This window comes from Copadichromis virginalis, linkage group LG12, assembly GCF_057382275.1.
Source record: "Copadichromis virginalis isolate Kocher_CV1m ecotype Utaka linkage group LG12, C_Virginalis_male_GT1.1, whole genome shotgun sequence".
Classification (NCBI taxonomy): Eukaryota; Metazoa; Chordata; class Actinopteri; order Cichliformes; family Cichlidae; genus Copadichromis; species Copadichromis virginalis.
Genome location: NC_140629.1, coordinates 13851572 through 13877084, shown reverse-complemented (window position 1 = coordinate 13877084; position 25513 = coordinate 13851572). Strand labels below are relative to the sequence as shown.

The window sequence follows — 25513 nt, the reverse complement described above, 5'->3', positions numbered from 1 at the left end:
CTAATTGATGACAGCACCTCCACTGTGGCTGTAGACACTCACTGTCACTCACCTGATCTCCTCTGTACAGTTTAATGATTTGAACTAAAATTTGGATGAATTACTCCATAAGACCTCTTGCCACTGACTTTGGTTCTTGTGTACTTACCTCTGACTTTTCTCCCTGTTTCTTTTCCTTAATAATGGCTTCTTGACAGCAACCCTTCCACTGAGATCATTTCTGATGAGGCTTCACTGAGCAGCAGATGAATCAACTGAAGGGTCAGAAGCATTGCTTAGGTCCTGTGTCAAATTCTTCCTGCATTTTTAACGCTTTCTTAAAGACATGAATTAGAGAAACTGCTCAGCTGCAGTGGATAACTTTTTAGCCTTGCTACTTTAGGTTTCTGTCTTGCACATGTCCAGCTTCCTCAAATATTTTAAGAACACACTGCATCCAGTGCTGAGACATGCCAAGCTGATTGCTCTTTGGGAATCATGTCGCACTCTTTCTTAAATTTGACGTCATACCAACCCACAGAGCTGGAGTCTTCTAGCCACTCTTGCTTAAGCCAAACTCAAAAAGGTTGCAAAAGCGTACGATATGATCCACGACCCTAACCTAATATTTACAAATGTGTGCAATGATTTGTAACTTTTGAGGACTGACAAATGCAAAGCAATCAAACCACACGTGAAACCATTTTACAAGTGTACGTACATCCAAACCTGAAATACTGGTCGTTTGCGCGCATTTTTTAAGGTCAGCTCGCGAATCAGATAATTTTACCTTTAGAAAACATTTCTGTGCGTACAAATGTCTAAAACTACACGTAACTCTCGCTCGCTTGCTCACAAAACCTTATACGTGCGAACGAATCGCTCGATACGAACAGATCAAGTTTGAGACTAATTTAACGGGGCCAACCTCGCACAGATCCACAAATGTGAGCTGCTTTCAGGTCCCAGTGTAAAACTGGGACATTTGAACTTCAAACACTGTACTTTCTCTCCACGCAGATTAGCAAACACAAAGCTACATGCACTACTAGCAAGGGAGGCTGGTGAAAGAAAATGAAATAGTGCTCCAGCCCTGTTGCATTTGACTAGTAGCATTAAGCTAAGTTGTTCTCCATTTGGCATATTGATTTCTATTTTGACTGATATTTCCAGCTTTCACTCATGGCAGAGGTCAAACCTCACTGCTGTTGTTTTCTTTAATCCCCCTGCACTTTCATCACATCCAGTGGCTAGTGAGCTAACACTATAAATAACACTGAAATTAAATGAATTTCAACTGTATTCTCAGCAAAACTGACTGTCCATTTAACAACTCCACTTTATCTCACATACCATCACTTCACATAGGTAGTTGATACAACCTATCACACAACTCTGAATTATTCTGGCTTGTTTATAATCCACTCTTACAAAATGTTGATCTCAACACGCCCCTCAAGCTTCACCTTCATCAAAGTCAAGAAAAGTTGGTCTGGTAGTTGAGGATACTTATTCCAGCCAATCGCTACTCATCGTTACAGATCAGTAGGGACTATGATGTAAGTAATGCAAGCACTTAAAATAAATTATTTTATGTGTAAAGTAATACATTTAGCACAGTTGAGGAGACTTGTAAGTATTGCTGTGCCATACTGCAAATTTAGTACAGATACCAAGTAAATACAGGGCCAGTATTGCTGATACCAAGACTTTTGAACTTCGAGCCTATCGCGCTAGTATCAGTCTGATACCAATACCAAGACTGGTATCAATGCTATCGATATTTGATCAAACTCTGCTGGTGAATAACACTGACCACAGCAGAGTAAGAACAGAGTATTACCTTTATTGACAGAAAATTGCAGTAACAGGGCAGTTTAATATATTTCTTTAGCACTCCTGACCAGTGATGGAAGATGATCACCACCTGTGGTGAGTCACTGAGAAGTTTAAATATCTCTTATTTATAGTTCACAAAATGTTCATATTTGTATAATTTCCCTTTCAAACTGACAGATGGCTGCTTATTCTGTGGAACGTGGGAGATTTCCCACTAATGACTAACAGTAAACTATTATTCAAAATTTGAAAAGGCACTAACCCAAATAATTAGTCAATGCACAAAATACACTTTGTTATCACTCACCATGCTTTAACATCGACATATTGCCACAGAAATTACTCATCTGAACCAACTTCTGTGACCAAGTTAAATCACAGCTCTTAATGTCCCCTGATTTGACATGTAGGATGAATACTTGGGGGGGGGGGAGTCCCAGAGCTCATATTTAAGGACATTCTGTGATATTTCATTCAAAGTACACCTCTGAAAGAGCCTTTGATCTAAGTCAAAGGAGAGAAAAAGAGAGGAAAGGGAAAAAAGACCTTGCCCTCCAGGGACTCACTTCCACTTTCCTAACTAATCTTGTTTGGTTGATTACACAGAAGACAAGTGCTTTGTGCAAAGCACTCATTAGGCCAGAAGTAAACAGCAGCCTCTGTTTCTTTCCGCTTCTTTTAAACAAACTGAACCTCCAAATGTTTGAAGTGTTATTAGAGCAGGCAAAATACCCCTAATTTTGTCTTGAATAGTCAGAGATTTTATTTATTTATTATTTTAAATATCTGGATAGCCCCTGTATATTTAACTAAGAAGTTTTTAAGAAAATAAACAAGGACAGGACTTTTCATTCTGGATTTTTTATTTATTGCATTAGTTAATATCTGTTTTTTCAGTATAAAATACAAAAATCAAGCAAAAAACAAAAAGGTATCAAAATAAAAATGTGTGTTCCTGAAATATTCTTCCAAGAGTCTTACATTACTGCATGACTCTTTTCACAGCAGTATTTCAGTCATCACACTCAGTAGCTGTGACAAATGCACTTAAGGTTAAGGTTTCATATTAAAATGTCAAGAAGGCACATTTACAGTATAACAGTGGATTCTATGTTACTACATGAAATTCCTAAAGGTCTCCTGAGCTGTAGTAGTTTAACATTCACATCACACAAATAACATTATATATACACAACAGGTGAAAAGGATAAAGCACATACTTGAACATGTAAACACAAAGTATGCCGTCAGTTTACAGAGAAGTGAGCTGGTCACATGTTTTGACACTAAAGCAGCAGTTTGATAAAATTGTGACATGCATCAGCTTACCCAATTCAGGGTACACAGCTGGGACATGGTGCCAAACTAGCACTTGGAGAGAGACAGCCATTCATCTACAGTCAGTTAAACAAACCCCACGTGTGTCTGTGGGAGTACCTAGAGATAACGTGAACTCCACACAGAAAGGCCCCAGCTAGCTGGTAGACCTGAACCCAGGACCTTCTTTCTGCAAGGCAACAGTGCTAACCAGTGCACCACTGTCTGGGCAGTTATTGTAGCTTTATTAAATTATGATAAAAGAATGATATGCTCTCGTGTCTGTGTTTAATGTGAAGCAGCAGCCAGCAGCTATCCTAGCCTGGGTTAAAAAAAAGTGTCTATGGCATGTTTATTACTTTAAACATGCAAGTTATACTTAATCCTTTAATCGAACCCTCAACAAGCACCCAAATCATTTCCCAAAATGTCAAACTGTTTCGTCAGCACAAAAAAATCTATTTAACAGCAATATAGAACAACAGTAATCTGCTGTATTGAACAGACGTGCTCTACTTCAGCATAACACAGAGGCCGATGTTGTTGTGTCTATTGTAACTGGTTCTGTGTGTTGACTGTTGCGTCTTTGTTCAGGGCTGATAGCAATTATGATGTTTTACAGTTAAGAAGAATTGATATATTTTTGCAGTGAAAATATAAACCTTGAAACTTTAGAACCACACAAAACAGACTACTGCTGGACCACTACTCTGTGACCTAGAGCAATGTCCCAATCACATCCGATTAGTTACATGCATATAACAAACAATCAAAACTAAAGGCTATTCTGGCACAGTAAAGTACACACAGACTGGAGCTGACCAGTAGCTAGATGAGCTGTGTTTTGAAGGTAGAATAGCAGATATCCTTGAAGTGGTACATCCCACAATCTTACAACCTACTTCTGTTATGACAAGTATGCCCACCTCTATTCCAGTTTTATTGAATTCAGTCTTCATCCTTAAAACTCATCAAAAATAGGAACAAATTTCAGAGTAATTTCAGGCTCACCAATTTGCAAGACCAATTATGGAACAATTTCAGAATAAAGAATGCTTTATTGTTTCATAAATTTTTTTCAGCTTAAACATTTGATATGTTTTCTGTGTTCTATAGTAATGAAATATGAGGATTTGCTTTTGAATAATTACATTCTGCTTTTATTTTTACATTTTATCCCAACTTAAATTTTAAAAATATATTTTGTCTCTTTATCATCAAATATAAGCACCATGTTTTCACTAAGGCATGAAACTGGCAACTGAGGCCATTAACTCCAAAGGAAAGTGTTAAGGAGCCGAGGAATATTTTCCCCACCAAGATCTGTTGCACTGGACTCTGCTGACCACGAGAAGGAATTCATGCTTCTAATTGGACAGACACGCCCTAACTGCCATAAAACAGTAACAATTAATACTTTAAGATGTTGTCTTTAGTGAGTGATTAAATTGCTAAAAAAGCGAAAAATTTAAATAAAATAAAAAAACATTGAAGAATAGCAGGGGTACTGGGAAGATGAGACAAACAGATCTATATCTATATACACATCTGCTGCTAAGCTTTAGGCTTTGATTATTTTTTCTTTTAATTAAGAAAAGGTATTAATTAACACCAACACTTGTGTCCATCATGTAAATATGCCAGATCTGCTTTTTTCATATGTAGTGAAGTGATGTAAACATTAAAACTTTCTTTTACCGTAAAAATGTATCAATTCCAAATATCAGCTGTCAGTTGGTTGTTATCAGGAGTCATTGTTTTTTTTAAAAATAATAACAATAATGGGGGAAAAGTTCTGCTCAAGACATCCGTCCTGCTGGGTAGAGGCTGACAGTCCTATTATGAAGTTTGTAAAAGTTTCATCACTTCTGACTGCTGTGGAACTGCACACGATGGAATTCATTACTCAAAGACTCCGACTATTATGATGAGTAAAAGTATGAAACCTCCACACATGGCAAGGTAGAGAAGCTTCTGTCAAAACAGGAGAAAGGAGTAGTCAGAGGAACTGGCTGCATATGAGAAACCGCAGATCCAGTGAAGCATTCGGCAGATGAACATAATATATAAAATAGATTCATAAATTAAGAGATGGATGTTTGGCTCAAGAAAAGGAAGTTGTGGGTGTGGAAGTGTTGTTACCTCACAGCAGGTCTCATGCAGGGGGTTTGGTTAGTCCGACAGACAGGCCGACAATTAGTGCAATAACAGCAAGCAGGATCAACAGAGCAAAGGCAAGAATAATGTATTTCTGGCAAGTGAAGAGGAAGACGGTGTTATTTAAAGTTCATGAATGAAAAGAAATGCTGCTTAGACCACGATCTTATATCAAATTTACCTTTACAAAGATTTATATTTTTTAAATTGCATCAAGAAAGAACCAGAAAGGAGCACATACCCTCCGGGATTTCTTCTGGTACCTGACTGCTTTTTTGGTCTCTTCCTTTGCACGACAAATGTATTCAGCTGCATTAGAGACGTTCTTCTCAATGTTGTTAACCATATCCCCCTGTAAATGAATGCAGATGCTTTTATTTATGGCCGGGATGTCAAACCTATTTCACATCCTGGATCACATACAGGCCACTTTGATCTTAAGCAGTAATTTCTATAGTAGTGGAAAAACAGGAACTTTATGTCCTTTAATTTTGTAAATAGTGAATGACAGTTTGGGGGGGTACACCTCCTTGCTGGACAAGTCTTAGTGGCCACAAGCCTTATGTTTTACACCTCTGATTTGATACTGGTATTTGTGCTATGAGCTCCATTCTAATATACCTAGTAGACAATATTAGAAACAAGTTTTAAAAGAAAAATCAACAGATCTGCTTGTGAAAGTTTCCACTCAGATGAGGCTCTTACCTGAGTTTCTACCAGCATTGCCATGTCCATGAACATCGCATGGAGCTCCCTGATGCTCGTCTCCAAGCGCATGATGTCCTGGTGTCGTGACTCTATCTCGTTCACGACTTGCCGTGTGATTTGGGAATCAGAAATTATCTGAGGGAGAAAGATTTAATACCTTCAAAAATCCATCCAAAATCACCCCATCGGCACACAACCCCAACTGCAAAAAAGATTTACTCATCAGCCACTAGATGGCAGTCGTGGCATTTTACCAAGCAAGCACATTAATGCTGGAGAAACCGTACATCAGAGGTGAAGATGGATGGATTTCCACTTTCTAACATGTCTTCTAGTTCTTCATTGGTGGTCACTCTTCCAGCTAGAATTAAACAAATAAACAAAGAATTCAAAATTGTCTGGCAGTTTTATTTGATTCATAAGTTTTGGCACTCCTAACAAAAGTGACTGTTTTGGACCATGTGTATTTGCTCCCACCCATGAAAGTAATATGCCTTCATTTGATGTCATTATGGAACTGAGGAAGAATCCCTCTGAATATATTTTATTTCTTTTGCCCCATCTCTGCCTGCTGCAGCTGTCAGTGGATTCATGCCAAAGGGTTGCATAAGAGGTACCGAAATCTACAAACCCCACCCCCCCCCAAAGCTCCTGAAACAATCTCTACAAACAGAGGGCTTTCTTTTACAGCAACCATGCCTCCTGTTGTAAAGTACTCTCCCTGGAGAGAGAGAGACCGCTGTGCAGGTGCTTACTGTATATCGCACACCTTTATCGGTGGCTGTTCCTCAGAGAGACACTCAAAGCAAAACACACCATGCGCTCAGCTCATCGCTACACATCAAGGCTTTTACTTGTGAACGGTGTCAGTTATTGGTGTTTGGCGACAGCACAAACTGAGTCTGGTCAAAGACAGGTGAACTACTGTTGCACAGGCCGCTGAGTGCTCTGCTCGTATCCCGGGCAACGCAAACACAGAGAGGCGTCTCCAGTATCAGGCTCGCCCGTCTGCAGAACTAGAGCCTCTCATTAATGCCGGCCGCAGGGACTGGCTCTGGGAGTCAACCCTTTTTTATTTTTTGCTTTTCACTATTGTTACTCACATATACTTAATACAATGGATCTGCCTGTTTGTTACAGGGATACTGAACAGCGAGGACTTAACACAATAAGCAGAAAGCAAATTACAAATCTGGAGTTATAACAAATATGAATCTTATTGTACCTAAACAATCATTTCTATCTGATATAGAATATTTGTTAATGAGACTACGTTATATGTTGCTAATACGGGAACCATTTTTAGTACATTTCTTTCCAAAACACTGGAAATTTATTGTCTGGGCGTTGCAGAAACCCTATAATATTGCTCTTCTCTGTTTATCAGCACTAAGGCTGGTGTCCAGAGAAGCAGAGAGGAAGCTGGTGCGGTCTGTTTCCTGGATCCTGCCCTAACACAGCTTGAGGGTTTTACTTCTTTTGTCGCCCTTTTAGCACTACTTTTTTAAATTTGTCAAAAGAATTGAAAGTGTAATTAATTTCAAGTCCTGTATGGTCTTCCATTGGTAGTTAATGTAGCCCATTATTCCTGGGCTTATTCAGATACAGGAGTACAATTATTTGTCACTCACTTATCTCCAGCTGTCTCTGGATTCTTCCTTTGCTTCTTTCCCTAAAGGACACTTGAGTCTCGTTGTACTGGGTCATGACCTCCACAAACTTCCTGGAGAGCACAGTGTGCTGAGGACAAGTCAAAACACAGGGACACAAAGTGATAATGTGCTGCAGGCTTTCCAGACTTCTGCTTATCCAGCTCAGGGTTGCCTATCCCAGCTGTTTTAAGGGGAGCGGCAGAGTAATCTGCCACAGAGGTAACACATATAGTGAAAACCATTCACCCTTATGTTCACACCTGCAGCCCATTTAGAAACAGTCCATCTAACCCAGTGCATTTCTTTGGACTGTGGGAGGCCAGAGTACCCAGACCGGATTTAAATCCAGCTCTCTCTTGCTGTGAGGCAACACGGTTAACAGCTGGACCATCATGTCACCCTGCAAAGTTTTAAGACTTAATACCTTATAATTCAGAAGTACAAGATACAAAGTACACGTTGGAAGTGTTGGAAGGTTATGATACAGTTTTTGCTCTTAAACTAGAGAAATATACCATCAACAAAATACAGAAGTAAAGCTGAGAGCTGGATAGTCAGAAGTTATTTTGTCTGGATTTATTTATAATAAAAACAAAACAGCTTTTATCTGTATGAAGTTCTGCATACAGCTGACAGAGTAGTGCTTGGGTCGTCGTGTGATCAGGTATGTGATAAGTGTGCGTGTGTGAGGAGATCGTGACCTGTGTTTTCTGGATCCTGAAGTCTACGGAGGCCCTGTTAGCAGCATCGTCTTTGGGCATGCTCAGCTCAATGGCTGTGAAAAAAAAAAGTAAAAATGACATTGTTACACAATTTGAAACACATGAAAGAAATGTGGACGACAGCTGAACTCACATTTTAGTTTGGTTCGCACCACATTGGCATTCCCTTTGATATCATTGGTGAGTGCAGCCAGCTGATCCTTTGTCCCTTCGCACACAAACAGGAGATGTGTTAGATTTGAGTTTGTTTAGAAGAAAAGTCGTCATCCAGGTAATCCAAATATTTGATCTGCTCTGATTTCAGCTGGTCACTTGGCAACGACCCCGAGGCAATAATGGAGAGGTTACAAAATAAAGGACAATTTCCACGTCATGGACACTGTTATGAACTACATTAACTGATTCCATGGCAAAGTAAACTGAGTTATCCTGTGACCAGATTTTCCACTCACACAGTAAAGAAGGCTAGACACTGATTCTGATCTAATTAAAGGATCAGTCATAATTTAAAACCATTTGGAATTTGTAGAAATTCTTTTTTAGTAAAACAGCATGTTTAAATCCCTGATTAAGTCCTGAATCTCACAGTAGTTTGTCAGGTTTGATGCAAATTTGAGTGCTACTTCCTTCACAGGTTTCCGGTCTGCCGGCCATTCATCGCAACTAAGGAAGGAAGACATCTGAAGCACGTTGACTCTGTGCCCAAAAAGACTACTGCCATCCATGCATTTTTAAAAATAAAGCAATAAAAAAAACCTAAAGGATGTTAACATCCTAAACGACCCACACTTACTGTCATCTGTGTTGGGTGCCGACAGGATCATGCTGTGGATCTTCCTCACTTCTTCCACTTGTATGGAGATCTTATCGATGACTCCTCTGACTTCTTCCACCTACACCAGCCGATAAATAAGCAAAGAATCCATCAGTGTCCTCAATTATTATTGCTTTTAGTCTTAATACACATTCTGGAAGTCACAGTAGTACACACCCTTCTGAAAAAGCTATCCATGAATCCATCTTGGTTAACTGTAACTGCAACATCCTCTTCTGTTTGTGAAGCGGCCTACGAGGATGAAAATGTGTTTGAGTGACCTTTTTTTTTTTAATGCCGCCAGGCTATTTCATGTCACGATCCACGAAGTTGAAGCTAAAACAAAAACACTTACAGCGGTCAGTTCAGCCAGTCGATCCTTCATCACACCGGTCAGCTCGTCTCCCGCTCAGCTAGTTGTAAAGCATATGCTGGCTCTATCCTGTACATCTCCATGTGGAGAGGAACATTGCCGCGCAGTCGGGTCCAGGTGGCTAATAAAAATAGATTTAGTTTAATCTCTGAGATCCAGGCCCACGAGGTTGTGAGATGACAGTCGCAGAAATAGGAAGTCAGTGCCACAGGTCGAGCTTTGTTTGATCAAAACTGGGTCCAAGACACAACTCAGAAATAAACCCAGAAGGGGCTGTTCCTGTTTCAACTCTGCCGATATTCCCCGCTCAACAAGTGCATCGGATCCGTAATAGATCCACAGTAATATCCCTCTCCCCGGGATACGCCTCTCTCTCTCTCTCTCTCTCTCTCTCTGTCCCTCTCTGTGAGGTCTCTCTCTCTCTCAGATGACGTTGATGGAGAATCTGGTCCTCCCTTAATCGCATTTGAACTTTATGATAAATAAACTAAATGGCTGCAATCATATTTCAAAAGGGCTGAACTTGGTAGAACTATTACACAAATCTGAAACTATTTGAGGTACCATTGTCAGACTTTAATCTTTTGTGGCATTTCTGAGTTTATTGTAAATCGATTTTTTTAATATCAATTTGTTTTCTTTATTTAATTTTTTTTAGACAGCAACAACAGTTTGCGGTTACATGAAAAGGTTTTTTATAAATAATATATAAGCGCTGCTGGATGGCCGCTAAGCTATTATTCACCTGGCCACACAGTGGCGCTGTTTACCCGCGTAAATCGACTTTTGGAGCCTTCGACGGGACTCCTGATGACTTCCCCATATGTGGATGTCATCCAAACTCTAAATGCCCAACTCTCATTACGCATTTCACAAACCGAAATTACCGAGCCAAAAGTCAAACAAGGGCCCACTTCTCATCTGACAACAACATAGGTCTTGTTTTATGTTTCCACTTGGAGTGCTTTGAGTTCTTCTTTAATACTGATCTTATTTACAGAACTTTCATACTTTAGTGTGTGTGTGTGTGTGTGTGTGTGTGTGTGTGTGTGTGTGTGTGTGTGTGTGTGTGTGTTGTTTAACTGTAACTCAATTTGTTTTTAAAAGGGGTTTCTGCTCCTTTCCCACATATCTAGGCATATCTGTGCAACTTCGCAGATAGCACTCAGCGTATTCCTATTATTCCTAGAAAGGTTTTGCATGCTGTTTGTGTAGCTACTCAGTCATCCAGGTTATTGTAGTCTTCAGAGCTTGAAAAGAAAGAAAAAAGCTAGACAACGCGACTCTCCACCAGTTGTCGGAAGAAGCTTGCTCGAAACGTCTTTAAAATCGTATGCTATTTACAAATATTTTGAATACAAACTCAGATGTGCATCTGTGGATCACACGGTGCACACCCTGATCTCACTCCCCGTGCAATCTCCAATTACGCACAAGTAACGCCTTTTACGCACAAACTTTACCGCCCCTTCTTAGAAGATCCAAAGAAAATGACTTCACGTTTTGCAATTCCCACGTTCAGTCCAGCAGCAGCCCAGCACAGCTCAGCGGAGCTCCTGTACTCCTTGAGGCTCCCAGATGCAGGCAGAGAAATTCTAAGAAAACGGCTTTTTAAATTTTCGGATAAATATTAAGGATTACAATTTTCTGGAGTTGGGCTTCAGTTTTTATCATGAAAGGACAACTTCTGAAGTTTTTCGGCCTCATGCCACAACTCTAAATTGAATGCTTTATTGAGTCAGTGCTTCTATTTATTTTCTTTGGGTATTTCTAACCTTGGACAAATGGACTGATCCGAAGTTTTATTTTTATTCTATTGGTACAATGAGCGGTGCTTATTGGATTCATCTTCACCCGTGGAATTAAGTTGTTTCAGAGATTTAATGTTATATTTTGCAGAGACTATGGCATTTTGTTTGCGGATTCGCATTTTTACAGCTTTTGTCTCCTTTATTAAGGTAAACTTAAAAAAGGCACATCATGATGAAAATGCCTAGCAATTCCTCCCATGTAGCAGAACGAACTGTGCACTGCAGACTTTATAAGTTATTTTTAATTTCTTAACAGGTTTATGCTCAAGTGGCGCAAGCTCAGAAGCATCCAGGTAGTAAGAAATTTCTGGACTGACAATTTTCCTGTGTTTCCAGTTGCTAGATTAAAAATGAAAAAAGAAAGAAAGAAATAATTTGTAAGATCCTGTTTTACCATCTGCTAATTTCCATGCCAGAGGATGTTATTGCTTTGTTTACTTCTTCTGCTTAATCAAAATAGTCTGCTTCATAAACAACTTTTTTCCAGTTGTTTGCATCATTATTATCATCACTGTCTTTTTAATCCACCCCAAACCCAAAATGTAGTTCTGGGAAAATAAATTCTGATTAATGAGGCAGTGCTTGATTGGATGAAAAGCCCTTTCTGGATGCCTGTTTATGCTTGACTTGTCCATCCAGGCCTGGAGGTATTGGACACGGCCTCGCATTACTGGCCGCTGGATGCAGTGGAAGGAATCCATGAACTGTGGGATCATAATGGAAACAGATCAGGTTATATTAACGGAAGCAACATAAGTATGTGAATATGAAAACACCTGTTCGATTTAAATGTATTTTTACCACCCATCTTCCAGCCAAAGCTATATGATTTTAATTTTAATGCCAGATTTATGAGTGAAATTACAGTCAATTAAAAAAAAATAGGATTTAAAAATGCTGCAGTACATCGTTTACAAAAATCTATAGTTTGGAGATGACATTTCCCTAATTTTTAATTAAATATCATTTGCAGCAGTGTTGTAGATTCCTCATTCAGTGAAAGATTAAAGTTAAAGAGGGATCGGGTATAGACTTGGGCATGATGTGTGAAGTCACACTGAGTTTTCTTTGACCACTGCCACCTCGCACGCTGGTCACCATCACTCTGTCTCATACCTGTGCATCACGTCCCTCCCATTGCTTTCCTTTCACTGTTCTGTCCTCTGTTTTTTTGTCCGTATTGGTGTGAATCACTTTTTTTTTGTCTCTGTTGTTTTTGTCCAGCTATCAGAATCCACAACCACACTGTGCTCCCTTCTTCCCATAATTCTTCCTATGTGTACAATGACTCTGCCTACACTAACATTTCTGCAATACTAGGTGAGGATCCATCACTTTTCCTCTCACTGAAAATCATTTGTGCATCACCCACTGCCTTCTGTTGTTCCCTCTGTATTGCCACACGGTTGAGCTGAGCCCTCCACACTTTTCTCCCCATTCAGTCTTCGGTTCTTGCAGACTGAAATGAGGACTTCTTGGTATGTTGATGATAAGGGATTGTTCTTTAACATTAAATAAACCTGAAGTCAAGTAGGAGACTTATTGACTGGCTTCTGACATGAGATGCAAGTAAAGCTGCAAAATCTTTATGTTCATCATGCAAAACAGCGTGTGGTTAGATGACTATAAAGTCACTTAAACGGTTACAACACCTTCCTGTTTTTAAATGAAATTTTTCCTCTAAATTGTGCTTTTCCCAGACATTGTTGAAGGAATGGTCAACAAGGGCATCTTTCTGAATGGAGATAACGGTGGCACCTTTCTTCACTTTGGAAACTACCAGAACACGTGCATTAGTGACCCTAATTTATGTGGTCCTGAGGGTGAGTGCACTGCACTTAATCTATAATTGAACAAGTTATCGTTTAGCTTGTAAAACTGTTCAGTTCCTGTACTGACGGCTGCTGGGTTTTCATCATCCCCTAGGCATTACCTTCTCCTTTTTTTGGAAAAACCACGAGTCAGCCTCCCGCTTTGCTGTCGCTTCTGGAGGAAAAGTTATCTCCAATGGCTTCTCAGTCTACACAAACCCTTTAGGAGGATATGTGGAGTTTTACACTCGTAGCAACAAGCACAGATGGCGGGCCAACATCGACGTTCCAGGTACGCTTAATACATTTCCTTTCACATAGTTACATTTCCCACAAGGAATCTATTTTGGTCTTGAACACACCATAAACTAATGGTTATATAATTGCATTCATGACTTTGTTAACTGAGACCAGATGTAACTACGGACAGTTGATTTGACAAAGATGGGGGTAGATTTCTCAAATCTTTTGCTGTAGCACTAAACATACAATTTTTTGGAGATGGCAGACAACATGTGCAAAATAATGTTCGGTGTTTAGTTTTGGTGTCAAGTTAGATGAGATATGAAACACAATAAAAGTCAGAGTGTGACCAATATTTTGAATTAATTTCTGAAAATGAAATTACTTTCTTTTCTTTTTTTTCATGAGATGGGCTGATACTGTAAACAGTTGACAAAATGAAATAAACCATGTGAGATTCAACATTACGTGAAACTTTTACCAATCGCTATTCTCTTCTCAAATGACTTGTGTCATCCTTGTTTTTCCTGCAGTTACTCAAGGTCTTGGTCGTAACTCAATTTTGATGCTAGTGTTCGGTTATAAAGATCCAAACGTCATCTGGTTCTCATACAATGACATGTTGAGCCTTGGGGACATAATGTCAAAATATGTCACTTCTCTTTCTTCTGATTTGGGAGAAAAGGTTTTTGTGGGTGAATGAGTAAGACTCGAGGGCCTGTGTGACCCAGTGTGTGATTGTAAGGTGAAAGTTAATAATATAAAAATGTACATTTAGAAGTGAATGAGAGACTTGCAAGCTGAGCTTGGTCTTTGGTACATCCAGTACTGCTTATATTGCAACCACAAATGACATGTGTTTTGGTGGTTTTGGCTGTCTGGCATGTGTGACGGGGAAGGCATTGTCTTTTGGGACTTCTCTATTGTTTATTAATTTCTCTGTTCTTGTGATGCACAATTCATTGTAAATATTGGCTGGAGTTTTTGGTTTGTGCAAACCATAAAATCTAGCATCTGGAACTGAAGGAGTAATAAATTACTAAATCAGTCAAAAGATTAAGCTCGATTAATTAATGGAAAAATCAAACATTTTAGTTGACAGAGTTAATTCAATTCAGTTCTGCTTTATTTATAAAGTGCCAAATCACAACAACAGTCCCCTCAAGGCGCTTAATGTTAGTTGAGTTTTGGTTCTTCGCTTAAGACAGCGCCATCAGCTGGTCAAAATGTAAAATTGTGTAGTGTTCTTGCTATTCTAACTATTCTTGCTAAACTAACCCAGCATCTTTCTGAACTTAATAGGCTATCTCACAAAAGCCATGTATCTATGTTCAGCCTCACATAGCTGTTAGCACGGCTAGGAACTTGTGTTTAAGACACACACAAATTCTATTCAGTTCAAGCCAATATTGTTTTTATATTCTCGGGTAGTAGAACAGGTCACCTACAATCTGGAAGGCTTGCGGGTCGATCCCTGGCTGCTCTCCGATGCATCCATGAGTTCAAATTTGCAAAGCACCTGGTGACAGCGGGAATGAAAAACTCCCTTTTAACAGGAAGAAAGCTTGAGCAGAACCAGGTGCAATGAGGGACAGCTATCTGCCGTGACTGGTTTGGGATGAGGGGAGGGAGACGGGCAAAAAGACACAATTTAAAAAACAAATATTAAATTTAAAAAGCTAGAACCAGCAAATATCAGTGTGAGTTTCATTTGATGAAAGCTACTGTGCATTGAGAACACGTCATCGTTTACTTTCTGGGTTAAACCAAGCATGAAACATGGTGTCTGCAATATCAGTCGCTTTAAAAAGGCGACCAATGACTGAAAACATTTGCAACACCACACACTCAGTGTATTTTCCCGCTAAACGTATTCACACATGAAAAGCTACAATACCTAAAACATTATAAAGAAATCCCAACAATCAGGTAACCCCCTGTGAGCAAGCACTTGGCAACAATGGGAAAGAAAAAACTTCCTTTAAACAGGAAGAAAGTTCTGGCAGAATCAGACTCAGGGAGGGGTGGATTCAATTCTTCAACAATTGAGCGTTTCTTTCATTTTATGTTTACGTTATTAGGGCCATACTGGACCCACATCCTCTTTACATGGACTAAGAAAGATGGCCTGAAGGTCTACATCAATGCGACCCTAACTGCTGAGAACAAAAACGGAAGCATCTCAGAGGAAACCTATGGAGACCCCTACCCTGACCTCGTCATTGGAACTGCCAACAATAAGGGATATAGTCACTATGTAACAGGAGCCTTTGATGAATTCGTCATCTGGGAAAGGGCCCTTTCACCTGAGAACATCTCACTCTACTACAATGCAACTATAGGTAGGACCTGTCTACTATTAAAAAAAACCTCCTGACATTTTTGAAGATGCTGATTTATTAAAATGCTTCCTCCCTTTTGGCTTTTCTCTGAGGAAATCATGGGTTAAAAAGCAATTTCCGTCTTTATCCATGCTACATTCCATCCACAGAATTCAAGTGCCATGGCTTCCATAGTTTTGCCTTATAAGTATTTATAAGAGTGCAAAGACCTGAGTTGAGATGCAGGGGCCAATCATTTTAATATAATGTGACAAGTTACAACACGCTAGGACAAAACACCCAGAAGCTTTTCTGTTTTTGTTCAGTAGAGAGCCATAAAAGGACACAAAATGGCATTTATGAGAATGTACACAGCAAAATCTCCAGTGTTAAATTAACACTGGAGAGTGTCTATATGGGTCCACACCTCTGAGTGTTAAATACAACACTGTTGAGTGTTAAATTAACACTTTTGACAGTGTTATATGTTTAAAAGTAACCTAGTCAGTTTTGAAGATTAACAATGGCTAACACTGAGCAGTGCTGATTTTCTAACACTGGAAAATAACTCAAAATGTTAGAAATATTCCAGTGTTAGAAAATCAGCACTGCTCAGTGTTAGCCATTGTTAATCTTCAAAACTGACTAGGTTACTTTTAAACATATAACACTGTCAAAAGTGTTAATTTAACACTCAACAGTGTTGTATTTAACACTCAGAGGTGTGGACCCATATAGACACTCTCCAGTGTTAATTTAACACTGGAGATTTTGCTGTGTAGAAAAAAATGAACATTCTGCTTTGTGGCGCTTTATATTGTAAGGTAAAAACTTACAATATGAAAACAGAGAAAACCACAACAATGAGCTTTGGCAACATTGGGAAGGAAAACCTCCCTTTTAACGGGAAGAAACCTCTAGCAGAATCAGCTGGGGATGAGGGGAGGAAGACAGGATAGACTTTCTGTGGAAGAGAGCAAGAGATTAATAATAACTATATTACAGTATATAGTTATGATTATATTTTCTAATATAAGATATTAGAAAATTTCATTTTAATCTGAAAAATATTCGACACTTAATGAAATGTACCTTTTTAGCTGAGCGGTTAAAGCATTTTTGGTTGCAGATAAGTCTTACCGATCAGTAAAGTTGAACTCCTCTTGTGTATGGTGTTGATATATAAAGACTGCTACAGAGAATTATTTTGTGGTCACGATAAAGCCAGAGAGTCTTGATTTCTTTATTACCCGACAAGAAGAGCCTGACTGTTGTGGTTACAGAGAAATATTTTTACCTCTGCAGAACATGCATATAAAATGCTGTATTGAACTAAAGAAGAGCTGACTAATATGTCTAATGTACATCCATATATGGTGTTTTTCTGGTAGTGGCTTAGAGCTGTTTTTATTAAATGACAGCAAATATATAAAATGTGTTTGAGCCCGGTACAGAAATTAGTGGCAGACTATTATGTGGTGGAGTATCCCACTTTTGCGGAGGCTGTAAAATACCTCCTCTCATGACCGGGCATTACACTCACACTGTAAGCTTGAAGGTGATAAAATCCAGCCACACTACTGCAGCCTGACCCAGCTGCATTCAACAAAGGACCTAAAAAAAAGTCACAAAAAGGCAAGGCTAGACTAAACCATGATTAAAGAGAGGAGTGATGCTAAGCTATACCGTGTCCTGTTTCAACCCTTTGTATTGTCTTTTCTAGCTTGGGACATGGTTTCTAAAACAACACCTAGAATCTCCAAGGAAGTGATCTCAACTACGCCAATGGCCGTAAGTGTCTCAGGGTTTCTTTGAACAATAAAAGCATAGTAGAGGGGACAGTAGAGGAGGGTCTCGCCACAGAACACCAGTGAAAACTAAAGCCCTAAAAAATTGGTTTTATATCATTAAACAAATTAGATTATTTTTGTAACAGAGAATGACTGAGCACTCAGTATCTTGTTAGCTGTACAGAAGGTAATTTTAGCTCCTTGTTAGCAAACTACATTTGTTAGCTACTCACAGTTTGAAACCCCAAGAGCTACAAATCCATGGGCTTCAGTTAGCATGCTAAATGTTAAAGTTCATGATAACACAATTAGAAAAATGCTGTATGTCTTTTTGGAAGGACTGCCAGGAGAAAGCCTCTTCTCTTAAAAAAGAAAAAGAAAAAAAAATCATGGCGGCTTGTCTTTGGTTTGCAAAGCTGCAAACTAATCATAAGACTTCTGGAACAGTATCCTTTAGATAGATAAGATAAAAGTGGAGTTGTTTGGGCAAAATGCCCAGCGAGACGTTTGGCAAAAACCAAAGCATATCAGCACAAACACCTCATACCAATTGGCAAACACAGTGTTGGAGGGGTGATGATTTGTGCTTGTTTTGCAGCCAAAGGACCGGAGTGCCTTGCAATTTTTTTAGTTGACCATGAACTTCTCTGTATACCAAAGTGTTCTAGAGTCAAATTTGAGGCTAACTGTTCGACAGAAGCTTTACCCGAAATGGATCGTGCAACAGGATTACAAGCACAGCAGCAAATGTACAACAGAATGGCTGAAAAGAAAAGATTGACAAATACTGTACAACGGTAATTTCTCAGTTTTGGTATAGATTAGGATTAATTTATTGGATGTTAAAAATATAGTACTCTTACAATGTGTGGGTGATGAAACCCCATCTCTGTACCTCAACATCATTGGAAACTATTACCAGAGCGTCTTTGAGCCAAAACACATATGAAAGTCAATAAAGAAGTAACAATGAAGGACTTTTAGTTGAATGCACACAAAGAGTTTATTTCCTGTTGAGGCATTTTTTTTCTTTTAAAGACAAATGGAAAAAAGCAAATAGATAACACATGTGAATAGAAGCAACCTTTTTATCGAAAGGCTTTGTTTGTAGGAAACAACTAAAGAAATAGAAGATGGTAGGCAGAGTCAGTCAACAGTGCACACTACAGCGCACTCCTTGTTGGGCACTAATCTGAAAAAGACCAATGCCGAAACTCTGGTCCAAAGAGTTTTCTCTAAATTCAAGCTATCAGTCACTAAACATCCTGTGTATACTGGAACTCGCTGCTCCTGGCAGTAAACTTCATTTGATGCCCGATGTGCTGTCTCCCCAGAGAGCCGCTGATATGAGTCCCCCTGTCATCAGCAGTCTCCAGGAGGAGCTCCGACCCACAGACTTCTTGCCAGTGCAGAGTTTCCTGAAGACGCTGCCCAATGGAACCATTTCTCGTGATACTGCGAACAACCTCACACAGGTCTTGAAACACAGTCCAAAACACATGTTGCTGTTGCAAAACCAATTCATACACACAGATACAATACCCACCCATGCGCATATGATGCAACAATTCTATGATGTTCATTTTCTTCCACCCAGGGTTTGCTCAAAAGTGTGGAAGAAGTGCTGTCTTTTCCTGGACTGACAGAGGTAAATGGGTTCACTCTGTAGTTGTGCAGTATCCAAACATGACTAAATGTAACGTATGCAATGTGGCGAATACGTTAATGTAACACACCGAGGATATCTGGATGTTTAAAACTGCGTAACTGACTATAAAGATTTTTGCTTCCTCCACTGTGCAATTGTTATGGCCAAATCACAAACACAAGAGAGCGGTTTCAGTACACTGGGTGTTCAGAACAACCTTGCTTGTTTTTGTAAGAGCAAGCTGAAACAGATGTTCACATCAAACTTGGACAGTAGATACAGTGTAGTGAGTGAGTTTGAGCCAACCGAATTATCAAGTTTTTGTCAGGTTTTTTGTCAGGTTAACAGTGTAACTCTAGACGGTGACACTATCACCTGTTTTTATACTGTGAGCAGTACTCTCCGTGACAAACAACAAAATCAGAAACAGTGAATCAGTTGTCAACTTTTTCTCGTTGGGTCATTGTTCTCTAGCAGCAGTCCACCCCTGTGGTCAGCGGACTGGTCAAGACAGTGGACAGAGTGATGGAACATGTAGTGACTAACCTGGAGGACAGCCCGAACTCTCTCATCTCCCTGGATGGAACATCTTTTGTTGCAGGTCAGTAAAGTGTCAGGTTCTCCATAAAGTAAGTCATTGTTTGTAGCTTTTGCGGACTCCAAGCCTCAAGTTGACATCATTAGTTTTGTAATCACGTCAGGCCAACATTTGTTCAGAGAAGCACAAGTTAAGCTTCTCCACTTTTCCTCTCCTGAGTTTTTTCCTCATTTTTTATTACTGTCTCTCTCCCAAGGGGTTGTTTGATGTTTGTGATTCCCCCCCGACAAAGCAAATCGGTCTTGTTACTTGCTTGTCACTTTGTTTTTCTCAACAGTTCTCCCTTTTCTTAACCTCTGACCTCCACAGATTACTCTCTGATGAAACTCCCACAGAATTTTGAGCTGTCACATTACCGCTTCCCCACAGAAGGCAAGAGCTACATCTCTGTGCCTGGAGAGGCGTTCGCAATGGAGTGTAAGTACTAGCACTACAGCCTCTGCATGTTCACTGACAGGTGCTCATCGACGTGCAAGGAGAAACTTTCGGAGGATTCTTTGCATAGACAGACCAGTAGCTGGGTTTGAGTGTGAATACCTCACATTAGCCATGCACTGATTCTGCCAAGAGAAAATTGTCCAGCTGGGAGACTCTTGTTACCGGACGGTAATTTATTATCGTAAGATTTAGGACTACTAACATGGCATACAGTTAAGGACAGGAGTGCCATGAGAGCTTTTGTGTGGCTTTATGGTGTACTGTAGAAACCCAGCTATGACTTTAATGTTGGCAGTTACCCTTTTATTCAGAACAGAAAGAATGAGAGAGAGCGCACTTTTTCTCCACTTTCCTCCACCGTTAAAAGGAATGGATCCACGTAGTGGTGCAAGGGAGAGCAGTAATTACAGTGGGCATTAAAACTCTGTTTGTTTGACTTTGTGTTTAGGTCAGATTCCCTTGGCTCCACCTGGCTCTCGCATGCACTGAGTTGCCATACAGAACGAACTCTTAATAATTAGTTAAAGGGCTATTATCAGAAGTGGAATACATGTTATTGCTTAACACATTAGAGCCAGGAACAAATTAACTCTGAATACCTGGCTGCCCATAGTGCTCCAAGGACAGATTTTATATTCTAATTAAGAACAGAAAATGCTGCATATTTTGCGTTTTGTTTTTTCTTGTTCTCTCGCTCTTCTGTAGGAGAGTTGTACAAGTGTACTGGCCCAGTCTCTGCTGAGGCTCACTGGGATGCATTCTGTTGTAATATATATATGTATTCCACTACAGATTACAGAATACATGGCCCAAAATGTAGTTTGAAGCATATTCTTAACTTGATGTGAGTAACGTATTCTGATGCTGTGTGAATTATTACTATTACTGAAGGCTACTTGCCGCCGAGCTAACATTGTTAGCTAGCGTTACCTGAGTTCATAGAGCGCAGACTGTAGACTTGATGGATAGCATTAACAACCTGCTAGCTGCAAACGATCACATGCAGTTCTGAAAACAATACCAGCTAGATTTTTAAATCTTAATATAAAATGAGTAACATTAGGGTGGACTTTAGGTAAGGCTGCACTTTTTGCAGTGATCTCGCATAGAAAACTCTTTCTGTATCAGTAATATGTTTTCTTTTTGTCTGCTTTCAAAACTGCACACGATTATTTGCAGCTAGCAGGTTGTAATGCAGCTTTCAGTAATAGTAATACATCACACAGCAATGGTACATCGCAGATACTGAAGTAGCACATAACCCAGGTAGCTACTACAACTAAAACAAGATAGCTGCAGTAAGCTAACCTTAGTTTTTAAAAAAGAACTTACTCCCAGATGTTTCTTTAGGTTGGAGTCTTTTGAAGATGAGAGCAGCTTGGTTGCTGACAAACAGAGTTTGCATTGCGCAGTCAGATTTCCGGTCAGAGCCTCTTATTGCGTTTTTTGTTTGGGTTTCCACTGGCGTGAAATTACCAAAATTAGAGAGGAGATAGAGAGGAGATAGCCTAACATATGAAACAGAAAAAGACCACCGTGTAATCCATTGATTTTAACAAAGTAACTGTATTTCCAATTATCACCTATTTAAGCAGTAACTGTAACGGAATACCGTTACTCATATTTTGTATTTTAAATACGTAACGCCGGTACATGTATTCCCCAACACTGGATGGATTATATATTTATTAACAGTTTTCTGTTGCGTATCCATATTGTTTGACATCTGCTTTTGTTGTTCTAGAGCAGTTCCCAAGTGAAAGGCCTTTGAAAGGAGGAACAGGGCCATTAAGCATTTCCTCCAATTTCATTGTTTATCTTAAAGTATTAAGGTGGGACCGAGCTGAACGATAGGTCAAGTCAGGGGTGGGGGAGCAGACCCCCAGCTCTCCTGGTGAAGTCATTTAGACATTTCACAAGCTTTCCAACATCCACATGGGTTTGCGGCAGTCTTGCTTTTCACCCCGGTGCGAGTATAGGACTGTCCCATTAGCCCGCCGGTGCCACCACACTGTAGCAAGCCAATGTTAATTAACTTGCCTTCTTTGTGAGTGTTTTAGCAGCACTGCTTTACATTCCCGGCCCTCAGCTCATTTCTTTCACATTCAGTCTGCGCGTGTTGTCTTCTTCTCCTCAGCTCAAACCACCATTGTTGGCCTTTTTTATCACAACATGCACAGCTACTACAAAGAGATCAGCCCTGTGAAGACCAGGTAAGATGACACAGCATGCTACCAAACGTGAAAAGTAAAATCTTGAAAGGTCTAACTAATAATAAACAGCAACAAGAACAAAAGCGCAAAGTCAGGGACACTGTCTTTGTACTTCCTGTGTGGGAAATGGGTAAGCTGGCACCAAAGGCGCCCCTGCTTCCTGAATTGCAGAACAGCTGATGCCCCAGGCCAAGGCCTTATCTGTTTTTTTCTCTCCTATCTCTCATCACACCACTGAGCTCTGATACACCCTGCTATTAGCTCTTTCGCTTACTGTTCCAACACTGGATCAGCTTGTTCCAGCTTTTAACTCAGTTTGACATAACGGTGATTAAGCATCTTGTTGTTCCCCACTTTTGCATCCATCTAAATTAAGTCAGAAATGTTTATGGCAGTACATTTGGAGGCTGCTAGGCCTCCCTTTGTATCGTAAGAGGGAGACGATGTTTGTGTGACCGCAATGTCAAATTGGGGTCACATGATCATCTTGAAAAACTTGTCATGGAATAATTCTGGCACTAAGTGTGATTCATTAAACAGACAGATGGTTAAAGTCTCATCTAAATGTCAATGCTCTGGTCCTGTGTTTAACACGTATGTGGGAATGCCAGTTGCAGATAACAGTGGTGATAGATGCTATTGTGAAGCAAGAGATCTGGAGTACTTCTCCTTTTAACCAACTATCAACTTTGATCCACTGATGAATTTGTAAGTTTGCTCACTTACCAAGAAATGAACATTTTTATGCAATCCTCTTTTAATGAAGAGACAGATAAGCTTAACCAAATATCCAGAAAACAGAAACGCATTATATAAAGGTTATAAATTGATTTGCTTGTCATTTCCTGAAATAACTATTCGATCCCCTACAACCCAGCCACAATTCTTGCTTAGACTTGTTGTGTGCCCACAGTCATGCACGGAGGAAACATTAGGTAATGGATGAGGCCATGTAATGTAAAATCAGCCAGAACACTGAGAATGGGTCATGGATGGGTCTTCCAGCATAACAATGACTCCAAACATACTGCTAACTAGCTACTCAAAGGAGTAGCTAAAGAAGAAGCATATAAAAGTCAACTGCGTAGACGGCCTTCAGGCTTAAGTCCTATAGAAAATTTGTAGAGGAGCTGAAGCTTCAAGTTAGCAAACGATAGCCAAGAAACCTAAAGGATTTAGAAAGTTTCTGTAGAGAGGAGTGGAACAAAATCCCTCCCGAGATGTGTGCAAGCCCGGTGACCACCTACAAGAAGCATCTTACTGCTGTGCTTGCCAACAAGAGTTTCTCCAACAAGTGCTAAGTCATGTTTCGCCTGTGGATCAAATACTTATTTCACTCAATGATTCAATGTCTTTTTTTTCTATATTTTGGTATATATTCTTGCTTTCTCCATTAAATTGAAGTTACTATAAAATTGGAGATGTTTCATTTCTTCGTAAGTGAGCAAACTTACAAAGAGTTGGGATCTGCAGGGGATCAAATAAATCTCCCCCCACTGTATGTCTGCCATTTCTTTCCGTCTCTTTCTTTTGTATGTTTGTCTGGCTTTCTGCTTCAGTTTCTTTTTTAGATTATCTAAGCCAATTCTCCCCTTTTTATCTCTTAGGATTAATGAAGCAGCTGATTACAAGGATCACAAAATCCATGTAGCAAGCTGTCTGATTTCTTTGAAAGTGGAGCCTCTGCCAGCCCTGTCGGTCAACCTTTCTGGAGCGCCACTCATAAAGATTGTGCTCACCCATGTTTTGGTAAGACTGTAATTTGCATGTCCCATTTCTTCCTCTCTGACTCATTTATCTTTTTTTTCCATCTTGGTGAGTAATACTGGGAAAACTAAGAGAGTTTCTGCTTGTCTCAATTGTTGGGTGTGGGATGTTATCAGAGGGGAGAGCTCTGCCTATGGTTTCGATAGCGGTCGGATCTCTTCACATGAAAACTGTCGGCTCTATTTTTGGTATATGCTTATGTAAGACGATGGCTGTCCATCACTGACTGACTGAGGTTTGCGCAGCTGGGCATTTACCAGCACAAAGAGCGAAGCCTGGTTTGGTTTTCATTAGGCTGCCTAGCATTTCCCTTGCGGAGCATTTGGCTTCTAGAAAGCGAGCTGATTATGGGCATTTGAGCTGCAAGCTTAGGGCACTTTAAAAGGAACAATAACTTTATTTTATGAACAACATATTTTTCTTTGGTACTTTATGGCAGGGACAGTGCCAGCTTTCCATGGGAAATTCAGTCAAAACTGGAAATTAATTGACCAGTGTCTATCCGGTTGTTCAGTCTGACGTCACTAGCCGTGTCTGGGTCTAAACTCCGCTGCAGCTCCATATATCAAACGATCACTATGGCATTACTGAGAGTTGAAAAACTGTCTAAAGTCTTTCATCTTTAATAAAATGATCAGCGTTCTGCTCTACCAGGTGTAACAATTGAGTTTAACATCCAGGCATCCATGAAAACGGAATTTATGACATTTAACGGAGTTAGAAGTTAGCAGGAAGTTAGCTCGCTAGCTTCTATCTAAATACAATATAGCGTGTCCTGACTGCTGGGTTTTGGAAACAAATTAAAACGTACAGCTCTGTTATCACTTCCAGCATAAATGAAGACAGAAAACTAAACAGCAGTGACGTTTGTAGGGTTACTGAAGTTGGGCTAGCTGGTATATAATGATGTGCTACGTGACCGCTAGCGACACAGCTATGTTAGCATAATATAAACAAGCTAACTTTTTTTCCACTTGATAAAAGTTATCGTGAGTGTTCTCGGTGGTCAGGAACAAATGTAATCGCATGGCAGGATGCTGTAAAAGGACCAAACTTCAGCCAGGAGAACAACTGCGATAATCCATCCACAATACGAGGTTAGTCATTCATATACTGCTGCATGGGCTGTGCTGTAGTTACTTCCTAAGGTTTTAAAAACTGAGCTTCAATAAATGATTAGCGGTAATAAAAGCCGAGGGAGGTCAACAGGGATCACTGACTGTTTTAGGAGCTTTTTGAGATCAAATAGAAGAAAATACATGACATTAAACATGTTAACAACACAAAAGCCATATTAAACGCAGACTACTTT

General features: G+C 39.8%; 3 protein-coding genes across 8 annotated transcripts in view; 1 reads left to right on the top strand and 2 right to left on the bottom strand.

Annotated features, from left to right (window-relative positions):
* rimbp2b (RIMS binding protein 2b) overlaps positions 1–874 on the bottom strand; it is a 108978-nt gene extending 108104 nt beyond the window's left edge. The window contains exons 1-2 of the mRNA XM_085474820.1: positions 701–874; positions 149–254 (exon numbers count right to left, since the gene is read on the bottom strand). The gene's annotated coding sequence lies outside the window, so the exon portion shown is untranslated. The remainder of the gene's footprint in view (positions 1–148; positions 255–700) is intronic.
* Positions 875–2669: 1795 nt separating this feature from the next.
* stx2b (syntaxin 2b) lies at positions 2670–9916 on the bottom strand. 3 transcript variants are annotated; one of them, XM_085474817.1, is made up of 11 exons: positions 9544–9916; positions 9366–9440; positions 9168–9267; positions 8508–8582; positions 8354–8427; positions 7632–7740; positions 6288–6361; positions 5998–6135; positions 5534–5644; positions 5278–5386; positions 5049–5109 (listed from the first exon to the last, which is right to left on the bottom strand). In XM_085474817.1, the coding sequence occupies exons 1-10, from the start codon at positions 9571–9573 to the stop codon at positions 5291–5293; spliced, it is 882 nt and encodes a 293-aa protein (XP_085330943.1). In that variant the 5' UTR covers positions 9574–9916; the 3' UTR covers positions 5049–5109; positions 5278–5290. The 3 variants fall into 3 exon arrangements, with proteins under 3 accessions (XP_085330944.1, XP_085330945.1, XP_085330943.1); XM_085474818.1 differs by lacking the exon at positions 5278–5386 and having other exon boundaries at positions 2670–5109; XM_085474819.1 differs by lacking the exon at positions 5278–5386 and having other exon boundaries at positions 2670–5106.
* A 1177-nt stretch (positions 9917–11093) lies between these two features.
* Positions 11094–25513, top strand: part of adgrd1 (adhesion G protein-coupled receptor D1) — a 41248-nt gene continuing 26828 nt past the window's right edge. The window contains exons 1-14 of one of the 4 annotated variants that reach the window (XM_085474816.1): positions 11094–11519; positions 11629–11665; positions 12012–12128; positions 12597–12692; positions 13073–13195; positions 13299–13475; positions 15508–15768; positions 17471–17538; positions 18872–19012; positions 19135–19185; positions 19663–19786; positions 20093–20200; positions 22359–22434; positions 24042–24183. In XM_085474816.1, the coding sequence (XP_085330942.1) occupies positions 11445–11519; positions 11629–11665; positions 12012–12128; positions 12597–12692; positions 13073–13195; positions 13299–13475; positions 15508–15768; positions 17471–17538; positions 18872–19012; positions 19135–19185; positions 19663–19786; positions 20093–20200; positions 22359–22434; positions 24042–24183 (1596 nt within the window). In that variant the 5' untranslated portion in view covers positions 11094–11444. Of the gene's footprint in view, positions 11520–11628; positions 11666–12011; positions 12129–12596; positions 12693–13072; positions 13196–13298; positions 13476–15507; positions 15769–17470; positions 17539–18871; positions 19013–19134; positions 19186–19659; positions 19787–20092; positions 20201–22358; positions 22435–24041; positions 24184–25513 lie in introns of all 4 variants that reach the window. The other 3 variants (XM_085474815.1, XM_085474814.1, XM_085474813.1) reach the window with 3 other exon arrangements.